The sequence below is a fragment of the Dendropsophus ebraccatus genome, chromosome 14, assembly GCF_027789765.1.
Source record: "Dendropsophus ebraccatus isolate aDenEbr1 chromosome 14, aDenEbr1.pat, whole genome shotgun sequence".
NCBI lineage: Eukaryota > Metazoa > Chordata > Amphibia > Anura > Hylidae > Dendropsophus > Dendropsophus ebraccatus.
In genome coordinates, this window is record NC_091467.1 from 77,021,546 (window position 1) to 77,036,401 (window position 14,856).

Consider the following 14,856-nt stretch of genomic DNA (forward strand, 5'->3'; position numbering starts at 1 on the left):
GACACAGGAAGTGATTAGTTAGGCAGGTCAGAGGCCATTCTGTCAGGGAACAGCAGTGTGAGATGGAGGCAGCTACTCACCTATCACTGCTGCCTCCGTCTCACAGTGGGAGCACAGAGCAGGGACTGGGGGCTCCTTACAACCCGACCCCTGCATCAGAAGTATTACAGCGAGGGTGCTGTGTACATGCAGGGCTCCAACACACCTCCTCTCTGTCAGGATAAAGCTGCTGCTGAAGGCATTATGTAACCGGGGGAGACTTTCGCCTGGGGCAGCTGCCCCCTCTGCCTACGCTCCTGGTAACAGTGCAGGGGGTGGGCGGGCCGTGGGTGCTGAGTCCAGCCCTGCAGGGGGAAGCATGGATGGGTAAACAGATTAATTACCCATCCAGATTGCGCCCCGTGTCATCTGGCGCCCTAGGCCATCGCCTACCCCTGCCTACTCTTTGTCCCGGCCCTGTCTACAGTATACAGGATACAGCTCTGTATACACAAGTACATAGAGAAGGATACAGCTCTGTATACACCAGTACATAGAGAAGGATACAGCTCTGTATACACCAGTACATAGAGAAGGATACAGCTCTGTATACACCAGTACATAGAGAAGGATACAGCTCTGTATACACAAGTACATAGAGAAGGATACAGCTCTGTATACACAAGTACATAGAGAAGGATACAGCTCTGTATACACCAGTACATAGAGAAGGATACAGCTCTGTATACACCAGTACATAGAGAAGGATACAGCTCTGTATACACCAGTACATAGAGAAGGATACAGCTCTGTATACACCAGTACATAGAGAAGGATACAGCTCTGTATACACCAGTACATAGAGAAGGATACAGCTCTGTATACACCAGTACATAGAGAAGGATACAGCTCTGTATACACCAGTACATAGAGAAGGATACAGCTCTGTATACACAAGTACATAGAGAAGGATACAGCTCTGTATACACCAGTACATAGAGAAGGATACAGCTCTGTATACACCAGTACATAGAGGCCATGTGTATGGAGGAGATAAGAGGGGAGGGGGCCAAGCTGAGGACGTGCGATAGAGACGGAACAGACCTCAGGCCCAACGTCTCCCCTGATCTATCACCGCCTGACAGTACCGGAAATTACCCTCCATTCTAATACATAGCGATGTTATAGTGTGACCCCCCCATGTATATAGTGTGACCCCCTCCATATATATAGTGTGACCCCCCCGTGTATAGTGTGCCCCCTCCATGTATATAGTGTGCCCCCCCCATGTATATAGTGTGACCCCCTCCATATATATAGTGTGACCCCCCCGTGTATAGTGTGACCCCTCCATGTATATAGTTTGACCCCTCCATGTATATAGTGTGCCCCCTCCATGTATATAGGGTGACCCCTCCATGTATATAGTGTGACCCCTCCATGTATATAGTGTGACCCCTCCATGTATATAGTGTGACCCCTCCATGTATATAGTGTGACCCCTCCATGTATATAGTGTGACCCCTCCATGTATATAGTGTGACCCCTCCATGTATAATGTGACCCCATCCACGTATAGTGTGATCCCCCCAATGTATATAGTGTGACCCCTCCATGTATATAGTGTGATCCCCCCATGTATATAGTGTGACCCCTCCATGTATACAGTGTGATTCCCTTATGTATATTGTGACCCCTCCATGTATATAGTGTGACCCCTCCATGTATAATGTGACCCCATCCACGTATAGTGTGATCCCCCCAATGTATATAGTGTGATTCCCTTATGTATATTGTGACCCCTCCATGTATATAGTGTGATCCCCCCAATGTATATAGTGTGATCCCCCCCATGTATAGTTTGACCCCCCCATGTATAGTGTGATCCCCCGCCCCCATGTATAGTGTGACCCCTCCATGTATAGTGTGATCCCCCTGTGTATAGTGTAACCCCTCCATGTATATAGTGTGACCCCCCCATGTATATAGTGTGACCCCTCCATGTATAGTGTGATCCCCCTGTGTATAGTGTAACCCCTCCATGTATATAGTGTGATCCCCCCATGTATAGTTAGACCCCCCCATGTATGTAGTGTGACCCCCCCGTGTATAGTGTGACCCCTCCATGTATATAGTGTGACCCCTCCATGTATATAGTGTGACCCCCCCATGTATATAGTGTGACCCCTCCATGTATATAGTGTGACCCCTCCATGTATATAGTGTGACCCCTCCATGTATATAGTGTGACCCCTCCATGTATATAGTGTGCCCCCTCCATGTATAGTGTGACCCCTCCATGTATATAGTGTGACCCCTCCATGTATATAGTGTGACCCCTCCATGTATATAGTGTGACCCCTCCATGTATATAGTGTGACCCCTCCATGTATACAGTGTGATCCCCCCATGTATAGTTTGACCCCCCCCATGTATAGTTTGACCCCCCCATGTATATAGTGTGACCCCCCCGTGTATATAGTGTGACCCCTCCATGTATATAGTGTGCCCCCTCCATGTATATAGTGTGACCCCTCCATATATATAGTGTGACCCCTCCATGTATATAGTGTGACCCCTCCATATATATAGTGTGACCCCTCCATGTATATAGTGTGACCCCTCCATGTATATAGTGTGCCCCCTCCATGTATATAGTGTGACCCCCCGTGTATAGTGTGACCCCTCCATGTATATAGTGTGACCCCTCCATGTATATAGTGTGACCCCTCCATGTATATAGTGTGCCCCCTCCATGTATATAGTGTGACCCCTCCATGTATATAGTGTGATCCCCCCATGTATATAGTGTGACCCCTCCATGTATATAGTGTGACCCCTCCATGTATACAGTGTGATCCCCCCATGTATAGTTTGACCCCCCCCATGTATAGTTTGACCCCCCCATGTATATAGTGTGACCCCCCCGTGTATATAGTGTGACCCCTCCATGTATATAGTGTGCCCACTCCATGTATATAGTGTGACCCCTCCATGTATATAGTGTGACCCCTCCATGTATATAGTGTGCCCCCTCCATGTATATAGTGTGACCCCCCGTGTATAGTGTGACCCCTCCATGTATATAGTGTGACCCCTCCATGTATATAGTGTGACCCCTCCATGTATATAGTGTGCCCCCTCCATGTATATAGTGTGACCCCCCCATGTATATAGTGTGACCCCTCCATGTATATAGTGTGATCCCCCCATGTATATAGTGTGACCCCTCCATGTATATAGTGTGACCCCTCCATGTATATAGTGTGACCCCTCCATGTATATAGTGTGACCCCCCCATGTATATAGTGTGACCCCTCCATGTATATAGTGTGATCCCTCCATGTATATAGTGTGACCCCTCCATGTATATAGTGTGACCCCTCCATGTATATAGTGTGACCCCTCCATGTATATAGTGTGATCCCCCCGTGTATAGTGTGACCCCCTCCATGTATATAGTGTGACCCCTCCATGTATATAGTGTGACCCCTCCATGTATATAGTGTGATCCCCCCATGTATATAGTGTGACCCCTCCATGTATATAGTGTGACCCCTCCATGTATATAGTGTGATCCCCCCATGTATATAGTGTGACCCCTCCATGTATATAGTGTGACCCCTCCATGTATATAGTGTGATCCCCCCATGTATATAGTGTGCCCCCTCCATGTATATAGTGTGCCCCCTCCATGTATATAGTGTGATCCCCCATGTATATAGTGTGATCCCCATGTATATAGTGTGACCCCTCCATGTATATAGTGTGATCCCCATGTATATAGTGTGCCCCCTCCATGTATATAGTGTGATCCCCCATGTATATAGTGTGACCCCTCCATGTATATAGTGTGATCCCCATGTATATAGTGTGACCCCTCCATGTATATAGTGTGATCCCCCCATGTATAGTTAGACCCCCCCATGTATGTAGTGTGACCCCTCCATGTATATAGTGTGACCCCTCCATGTATATAGTGTGACCCCTCCATGTATATAGTGTGACCCCTCCATGTATATAGTGTGACCCCTCCATGTATATAGTGTGACCCCCTCCATGTATATAGTGTGACCCCTCCATGTATATAGTGTGATCCCCATGTATATAGTGTGACCCCTCCATGTATATAGTGTGATCCCCATGTATATAGTGTGCCCCCTCCATGTATATAGTGTGATCCCCCATGTATATAGTGTGACCCCTCCATGTATATAGTGTGATCCCCATGTATATAGTGTGACCCCTCCATGTATATAGTGTGATCCCCCCATGTATAGTTAGACCCCCCCATGTATGTAGTGTGACCCCTCCATGTATATAGTGTGACCCCTCCATGTATATAGTGTGACCCCTCCATGTATATAGTGTGACCCCTCCATGTATATAGTGTGACCCCTCCATGTATATAGTGTGACCCCCTCCATGTATATAGTGTGACCCCTCCATGTATATAGTGTGACCCCTCCATGTATATAGTGTGCCCCCTCCATGTATATAGTGTGACCCCTCCATGTATACAGTGTGATCCCCCCATGTATAGTTTGACCCCCCCATGTATATAGTGTGACCCCTCCATGTATATATAGTGTGACCCCTCCATGTATATAGTGTGACCCCTCCATGTATATAGTGTGACCCCTCCATGTATATAGTGTGACCCCTCCATGTATATAGTGTGACCCCCCCATGTATATAGTGTGACCCCTGCATGTATACAGTGTGATCCCCCCATGTATAGTTTGACCATGTATAGTGGGGAGAGGGGACATGAATCAAAAATAAATAGCCTGTATTTATATATCCCCCCCATGTATAGTGTGATTCCCCCCGTGTATAGTGTGACCCCCCCGTGTATAGTGTGATTCCCTTGTGTATAGTGTGATCCCCCCCGTGTATAGTGGGGGCACACTATATACATGGAGGGGTCACACTATATAGTGTGCCCCCTCCATGTATATAGTGTGACCCCCCCCCCCCGTGTATAGTGTGATCCCCTTGTGTATAGTGTGACCCCCCGTGTATAGTGTGACCCCTTCATGTATAGTGTGATCCCCCCAATGTATATAGTGTGATCCCCCTGTGTATAGTGTGACCCCTCCATGTTTATAGTGTGATCCCCCCATGTATAGTTTGACCCCCCCAATGTATATAGTGTGATCCCCCCGTGCATAGTGTGATCCCCCCAATGTATAGTGTGATCCCCCCATTGTATAGTGTGATTCCCTTGTGTATAGTGTGATCCCCCCAATGTATATAGTGTGATCCCCCTGTGTATAGTGTAACCCCTCCATGTATATAGTGTGATCCCTCCATGTATAGTGTGGACACTCTTTTCTCCACCACTCACAGGGACTCTTACATACCCTGTAGGAAGTAGTCACTTGGGGAGAGGAAGTGTAGTGTCAGTTTCAGTGTCAGTAGGGCACACACAGAACAGGCATCCCTGTTGTACTTAGCCAGGGCATGGCTCTGCCAGGTTCCCTTTCCAGGACCGACCACTGTGTTAGTGAGTTGGTCAGAGACACTTGTGTATGGAATCCTATACAAGAAGTTATCTGTCACAAGTGTATCCTTTATCACCATCAATAAAGTCATTTTATTTATTCTACTGGGATTCTTTGCACCAGCACCTACACACACCGGCGACACCGTTATTTTTCCCTTTCTGTGGGTGGCGGTACCAACAGTCCGGGTGGGTCAGCTCCCCACTCCGGTCCACTGTGACAAGAGCCCAAGGAACCCATCCCAACTCGGCAGGTCACCGACCATTAGGGACTAGTACGGCCAGCCCCACACAACAAGCAGGTATACCACCACACCTGTGTGCGGAGTTAGCACTGGCGTGACCACCACCAGCTGAGCTGTACTGGACCACCGACCAAAAACCACAGAAGAACCAATAGAAGAATGAATGAAATTACCTGCCCAAAGTTCCAGGGAACGGTGGTGATGGAGTCCTTGGTTCCCTGGAAGATGATTCCATGCTGAGTGACCACGTACTCCGTCCGCTCAGCTTCATTCTCCATGTACACAGCGTCCTCTGAGGAAATAAGATGGTTACACGGTGTATGACGGCCCAGGCTGAGGGATCTCCATCAGAGCCTAATTATATTAACCGAATTAAGATTCTCCAAGGAAATAGAAGTGTGGAACAAAGATAGCGTCGAATCCTGGTGTCTGCACTATTACAACCTGAAGAACACACAGCGAAGGACACAACGTGAAGGGCACACCATGAAAGACACACCGCAAAGGACAAACCATGAAGGACACACCGCAAGGGACACACCATGAAAGACACACCGCAAAGGACAAACCATAAAGGACACACCATGAAGGACACACCATGAAAGACACACCGCAAAGGACAAACTATTAGGGACACACCATGAAAGACACAACGCAAAGGACACAACCTGAAGGACAAACCGCAAAGGACACACCGTGAAGGACACACCACAAAGGACACACCATGAAGGACACACCGCAAGGGACACACCATGAAAGACACACCGCAAGGGACACACCATGAAAGACACACCGCAAGGGACACACCATGAAAGACACACCATGAAGGACACACCACAAGGGACACACCATGAAAGACACACCGCAAAGGACAAACCATTAGGGACACACCATGAAAGACACACCGCAAAGGACAAACCATGAAGGACACACCATGAAGGACACACCACAAGGGACACACCATGAAAGACACACTGCAAAGGAGAAACCATTAGGGACACACCATGAAGGACACACCGCAAGGGACACACTATGAAAGACACACCGCAAAGGACAAACCATTAGGGACACACTGTAAGGGACACACCATGAAGGACACACCGCAAAGGACAAACCATTAGGGACACACCATGAAGGACACAACGCAAAGGACACAACCTGAAGGACAAACCACAAAGGACACACCACAAAGGACACACCATGAAGGACAAACCGCAAGGGACACACCGCAAAGGACACACCATGAAGAACATAACACAAAGGACACACCATGAAGAACACAACGCAAAGGACACACCATTAAGGACACACCATGAAGGACACAACGCAAAGGACACAACGTGAAGGACACACCATGAAGGACAAACCGCAAAGGACACACCATGAAGCACACACTGTAAAGGACACACCACAAAGGACAAACCATTAGGGACACACCCTGAACACAACGTGAAGGAGAAACCGCAAAGGACACACCATGAAGGACACAATGCAAAGGACACACCACAAAGGACACACCACAAAGGACACACCATGAAGGACACATCATGAAGGACACACCGCAAAGGACACACCATGAAGGACAAGCCGCAAAGGACACACCGCAAAAGGACACACCATGAAGGACAAACCGCAAGGGACACATCGCAAAGGACACACCATGAAGGACAAGCCGCAAGGGACAGACCGCAAAGGACACATCATGAAGGACACACCGCAAAGGACACACCATGAAGGACAAACCGCAAGGGACAGACCGCAAAAGAAAACACCATGAAGGACAAACCGCAAGGGACACACCGCAAAGGACACACTATGAAGGACACACCATGAAGGATAAACCGCAAAGGACACACCATGAAGGACACACCATGAAGGACACATCATGAAGGACACACCGCAAAGGACACACCATGAAGGACAAGCCGCAAAGGACACACCGCAAAAGGACACACCATGAAGCACACAATGCAAAGGACACAACGCAAAGGACACGTTTTGAAAGACACATCATGAAGGACACACCATGAAGGACAAACCATAAAGGACACAACGCAAAGGACACACCATGAAGGACACGTTGTAAAAGACACACCACGAAGGAGACACCGCAACGGACACACCATGAAGGACACATAGAAAAGAACATATTGTGAAGGACACAACGCGAAGGACACACCACGAAGGACACACCAGGAAGGACACATCACAAAGGACACATCGTAAAGAACACATTGTGAAGGACACACTGTGAAAGACACGCCACAAAGGATACACCGTAAAGAACAAATTGTGAAGGACACAACGCAAGGGCATACCGTGAAGGACACACCATGAAGGACACACCACAAAGGACAAATTGTGAAAGACACACCATGAAGGACACAACTTGAAAGACACACTGTGAAGAAAACATCATAAAGGACACACCATGAAGGACACACTGTAGAGGACACATTGGAGACTTCTCTTCTTGGATTATACTGGAGACCTATTACTTAGCTCTGCAGTTTGAGGGTTACCTCTGCAGTTTGAGGGTTACCTCTGCAGTTTGAGGGTTACCTCTGCAGTTTGAGGGTTACCTCTGCAGTTTGAGGGTTACCTCTGCAGTTTGAGGGTTACCTCTGCAGTTTGAGGGTTACCTCTGCTGTCGGCGTGTGAGAACAGTGTAGAGGGCAGAAGAGTGTGTTCTCTGTAATACATAGACATCCATGTGTGTCTGGCTGATAAACAGGAGGTGGCCCCAGGTCTGAGAACCCTTGGAGCCATCTATCCTACCTTCATCAGACCTGATAGGCCTGGATATCTGTGCTGGTCTGCCTGCTGTAACACAAGCTCTGACAGCTACAATGGCGGCATATAGGAGTGGAGAAGCCTTCTAGACTCGGACGAACCATGTTACAGCGGGGGCTACCTACCAGGTAACATGGATATAACATGCTGATTATCTATGGAGGGTATAAGGCAATCAGAGCCTGGGCCCCAGAATCTGTACCAGAATCTCCAGGTGCCATTCATAAGACTGGTGACTTTCTGTGTGGGAAGTAGGCATCGGGCCCCATCAGGCACCAGGGCCCTCCGCACCCCATCAGGCACCAGGGCCCTCCGCACCCCATCAGGCACAGAGGGCCCTCCGCACCCCATCAGGCACCAGGGCCCTCCGCACCCCATCAGGCACCAGGGCCCTCCGCACCCCGTCAGGCACCAGGGCCCTCCGCACCCCGTCAGGCACCAGGGCCCTCCGCACCCCGTCAGGCACCAGGGCCCTCCGCACCCCGTCAGGCACCAGGGCCCTCCGCACCCCATCAGGCACCAGGGCCCTCCGCACCCCATCAGGCACCAGGGCCCTCCGCACCCCATCAGGCACAAAGGGCCCTTCGCACCCCATCAGGCACCAGGGCCCTCCGCACCCCATCAGGCACCAGGGCCCTCCGCACCCCATCAGGCACAAAGGGCCCTCCGCACCCCATCAGGCACCAGGGCCCTCCGCACCCCATCAGGCACCAGGGCCCTCCGCACCCCATCAGGCACCAGGGCCCTCCGCACCCCATCAGGCACAAAGGGCCCTCCGCACCCCATCAGGCACCAGGGCCCTCCGCACCCCATCAGGCACCAGGGCCCTCCGCACCCCATCAGGCACAAAGGGCCCTCCGCACCCCATCAGGCACAAAGGGCCCTTCGCACCCCATCAGGCACCAGGGCCCTCCGCACCCCATCAGGCACAAAGGGCCCTCCGCACCCCATCAGGCACAAAGGGCCCTCCGCACCCCATCAGGCACAGAGGGCCCTCCGCACCCCGTCAGTCACCAGGGCCCTCCGCACCCCGTCAGTCACCAGGGCCCTCCGCACCCCGTCAGTCACCAGGGCCCTCCGCACCCCGTCAGTCACCAGGGCCCTCCGCACCCCGTCAGGCACCAGGGCCCTCCGCACCCCATCAGGCACCAGGGCCCTCCGCGCCCCATCAGGCACCAGGGCCCTCCACGCCCCATCAGGCACCAGGGCCCTCCGCGCCCCATCAGGCACCAGGGCCCTCCGCACCCCGTCAGTCACCAGGGCCCTCCGCACCCCGTCAGTCACCAGGGCCCTCCGCACCCCGTCAGTCACCAGGGCCCTCCGCACCCCATCAGGCACCAGGGCCCTCCGCACCCCATCAGGCACCAGGGCCCAGGCGTGGCTAACTCCGCACCCCAAGCCTGATGGGAAAGCTCTGATCTGACATGATAATGGCGTAGACTAAGATATATACGTGATCCACCCCAATGGATTCCCATGCACATACCTGGACACCAGGGGTTGAAGAGCAGGAAGAATTCCCCCAGGTTGCAGCTGTTTTCCTCGGTTCCTGTGGACGTCTCCAGGGAGAGGACGTACTTCCCAATCCGGGCGTCAGGAGGAGAGATAATAGACAGGACCAGGTTGTCTCCATCCACGCTGCTTATTGCCGCGCTCCAGTCACCTTCCTCCAAGGAGTCGGACACTTTCATTTTAGCTTCTGTGCCAAAGTCTTCAGAGGGGCACGGACCTGACGGAGGACAAGGCTTCTATCACATCATGGTACTATGGGACGGTATGTGTGTGTGATATACATGGAGGACAAGGCTTCTATATCACATCATGGTACTATGGGACGGTATGTGTGTGATATACATGGAGGACAAGGCTTCTATCACATCATGGTACTATGGGACGGTATGTGTGTGTGATATACATGGAGGACAAGGCTTCTATCACATCATGGTACTATGGGACGGTATGTGTGTGTGATATACATGTGGACAAGGCTTCTATCACATCATGGTACTATGGGACGGTATGTGTGTGTGATATACATGGAGGACAAGGCTTCTATATCACATCATGGTACTATGGGACGGTATGTGTGTGTGATATACATGGAGGACAAGGCTTCTATCACATCATGGTACTATGGGACGGTATGTGTGTGTGATATACATGGAGGACAAGGCTTCTATCACATCATGGTACTATAGGACGGTATGTGTGTGTGATATACATGGAGGACAAGGCTTCTATCACATCATGGTACTATAGGACGGTATGTGTGTGTGATATACATGGAGGACAAGGCTTCTATCACATCATGGTACTATGGGACGGTATGTGTGTGTGATATACATGGAGGACAAGGCTTCTATCACATCATGGTACTATGGGACGGTATGTGTGTGTGATATACATGGAGGACAAGGCTTCTATCACATCATGGTACTATAGGACGGCGTGTATGTGTGTGTGATATACATGGAGGACAAGGCTTCTATCACATCATGGTACTATGGGACGGTATGTGTGTGTGATATACATGGAGGACAAGGCTTCTATATCACATCATGGTACTATGGGACGGTATGTGTGTGTGTGATATACATGGAGGACAAGGCTTCTATATCACATCATGGTACTATGGGACGGTATGTGTGTGTGATATACATGGAGGACAAGGCTTCTATCACATCATGGTACTATGGGACGGTATGTGTGTGATATACATGGAGGACAAGGCTTCTATCACATCATGGTACTATGGGACGGTATGTGTGTGTGATATACATGTGGACAAGGCTTCTATCACATCATGGTACTATAGGACGGCGTGTATGTGTGTGTGATATACATGGAGGACAAGGCTTCTATATCACATCATGGTACTATGGGACGGTATGTGTGTGTGATATACATGGAGGACAAGGCTTCTATATCACATCATGGTACTATGGGACGGTATGTGTGTGTGATATACATGGAGGACAAGGCTTCTATCACATCATGGTACTATAGGACGGTATGTGTGTGTGATATACATGGAGGACAAGGCTTCTATCACATCATGGTACTATGGGACGGTATGTGTGTGTGATATACATGGAGGACAAGGCTTCTATCACATCATGGTACTATGGGACGGTATGTGTGTGTGATATACATGGAGGACAAGGCTTCTATATCACATCATGGTACTATAGGACGGTATGTGTGTGTGATATACATGGAGGACAAGGCTTCTATCACATCATGGTACTATGGGACGGTATGTGTGTGTGTGATATACATGGAGGACAAGGCTTCTATATCACATCATGGTACTATGGGACGGTATGTGTGTGTGTGATATACATGGAGGACAAGGCTTCTATATCACATCATGGTACTATAGGACGGTATGTGTGTGTGATATACATGGAGGACAAGGCTTCTATCACATCATGGTACTATGGGACGGTATGTGTGTGTGATATACATGGAGGACAAGGCTTCTATATCACATCATGGTACTATGGGACGGTATGTGTGTGTGATATACATGGAGGACAAGGCTTCTATCACATCATGGTACTATGGGACAGTATGTGTGTGTGATATACATGGAGGACAAGGCTTCTATCACATCATGGTACTATGGGACGGTATGTGTGTGTGATATACATGGAGGACAAGGCTTCTATATCACATCATGGTACTATGGGACGGTATGTGTGTGTGTGATATACATGGAGGACAAGGCTTCTATATCACATCATGGTACTATAGGACGGTATGTGTGTGTGATATACATGGAGGACAAGGCTTCTATCACATCATGGTACTATGGGACGGTATGTGTGTGTGATATACATGGAGGACAAGGCTTCTATATCACATCATGGTACTATGGGACGGTATGTGTGTGTGATATACATGGAGGACAAGGCTTCTATCACATCATGGTACTATGGGACGGTATGTGTGTGTGATATACATGGAGGACAAGGCTTCTATATCACATCATGGTACTATGGGACGGTATGTGTGTGTGATATACATGGAGGACAAGGCTTCTATCACATCATGGTACTATGGGACGGTATGTGTGTGTGATATACATGGAGGACAAGGCTTCTATATCACATCATGGTACTATGGGACGGTATGTGTGTGTGATATACATGGAGGACATTGGGACCCAACAGGTGAGTAAGGAATCAGGATGGAGCCAGGTCCAGAAAGCCTGAGAGGCGCCGGGTGTAACCAGTCCAGCAGTGGATCAATATGTAACATGTAATATATAATATGCGATATATAATGTATAATATCAGTCAGAGACAGCGGGAACACGGGCGCCCACGTTCACACCCAGAAGCGTCAGAGACAGCGGGAACACGGGCGCCCACGTTCACACCCAGAAGCGTCAGAGACAGCGGGAACACGGACGCCCACGTTCACACCCAGAAGCGTCAGAGACAGCGGGAACACGGGCGCCCACGTTCACACCCAGAAGCGTCAGAGACAGCGGGAACACGGGCGCCCACGTTTACACCCAGAAGCGTCGGTCAGAGACAGCGGGAACACGGGCGCCCACGTTCACACCCAGAAGCGTCAGTCACACACAGCGGGAACACGGACGCCCACGTTCACACCCAGAAGCGTCAGTCAGAGACAGCGGGAACACGGGCGCCCACGTTCACACCCAGAAGCGTCAGTCAGAGACAGTGGGAACACGGACGCCCACGTTCACACCCAGAAGCGTCGGTCAGAGACAGTGGGAACACGGACGCCCACGTTCACACCCAGAAGCGTCAGAGACAGCGGGAACACGGACGCCCACGTTCACACCCAGAAGCGTCAGAGACAGCGGGAACACGGGCGCCCACGTTCACACCCAGAAGCGTCAGAGACAGCGGGAACACGGGCGCCCACGTTTACACCCAGAAGCGTCGGTCAGAGACAGCGGGAACACGGGCGCCCACGTTCACACCCAGAAGCGTCAGAGACAGCGGGAACACGGACACCCACAAGTGTCGGTCACAGACAGCGGGAACACGGACACCCACGTTCACACCCAGAAGTGTCGGTCAGAGACAGCGGGAACACGGGCGCCCACGTTCACACCCAGAAGCGTCAGAGACAGCGGGAACACGGCTGCCCACGTTCACACCCAGAAGCGTCGGTCAGAGACAGCGGGAACACGGGCGCCCACGTTCACACCCAGAAGCGTCAGAGACAGCGGGAACACGGCGCCCACGTTCACACCCAGAAGCGTCAGAGACAGCGGGAACACGGACACCCACGTTCACACCCAGAAGCGTCAGAGACAGCGGGAACACGGGCGCCCACGTTCACACCCAGAAGCATCAGAGACAGCGGGAACAGGGATGCCCACGTTCACACCCAGAAGCGTCAGAGACAGCGGGAACACGGCTGCCCACGTTCACACCCAGAAGCGTCAGTCAGAGACAGCGGGAACACGGACACCCACGTTCACACCCAGAAGCGTCGGTCAGAGACAGCGGGAACACGGACACCCACGTTCACACCCAGAAGCGTCGGTCAGAGACAGCGGGAACACGGACACCCACAAGTGTCGGCCACAGACAGCGGGAACACGGGCGCCCACGTTCACACCCAGAAGCGTCAGAGACAGCGGGAACACGGGCGCCCACGTTCTCACCCAGAAGCGTCAGAGACAGCGGGAACACGGGCGCCCACGTTCACACCCAGAAGCGTCGGTCAGAGACAGCGGGAACACGGGCGCCCACGTTCACACCCAGAAGCGTCAGAGACAGCGGGAACACGGCGCCCACGTTCACACCCAGAAGCGTCAAAAACAGCGGGAACACGGGCGCCCACGTTCACACCCAGAAGCGTCAGAGACAGCGGGAACAGGGACGCCCACGTTCACACCCAGAGGCGTCAGTCAGAGACAGCGGGAACACGGGCGCCCACGTTCACACCCAGAAGCGTCAGTCACACACAGCGGGAACACGGGCGCTCACGTTCACACCCAGAAGCGTCAGTCAGAGACAGCAGGAACACGGACGTCCACGTTCACACCCAGAAGCGTCAGTCAGAGACAGCGGGAACACGGACACCCACGTTCACACCCAGAAGCGTCGGTCAGAGACCGCGGGAACACGGACACCCACAAGTGTCGGCCACAGACAGCGGGAACATGGGCGCCCACGTTCACACCCAGAAGCGTCAGAGACAGCGGGAACACGGCTGCCCACGTTCACACCCAGAAGCGTCAAAGACAGCGGGAACACGGACACCCACGTTTACACCCAGAAGCGTTGGTCAGAGACAGCGGGAACACGGGCGCCCACATTCACACCCAGAAGCGTCAGAGAC

General features: G+C 51.4%; 1 protein-coding gene across 1 annotated transcript in view; it reads right to left on the reverse strand.

The window, feature by feature from the left end:
• TGM2 (transglutaminase 2) overlaps positions 1 to 14,856 on the reverse strand; it is a 64,144-nt gene that overhangs the window by 30,614 nt on the left and 18,674 nt on the right. The window contains exons 3-4 of the mRNA XM_069951567.1: positions 10,010 to 10,252; positions 5,904 to 6,022 (exon numbers count right to left, since the gene is read on the reverse strand). Of these exons, the coding sequence (XP_069807668.1) occupies positions 5,904 to 6,022; positions 10,010 to 10,252 (362 nt within the window). The remainder of the gene's footprint in view (positions 1 to 5,903; positions 6,023 to 10,009; positions 10,253 to 14,856) is intronic.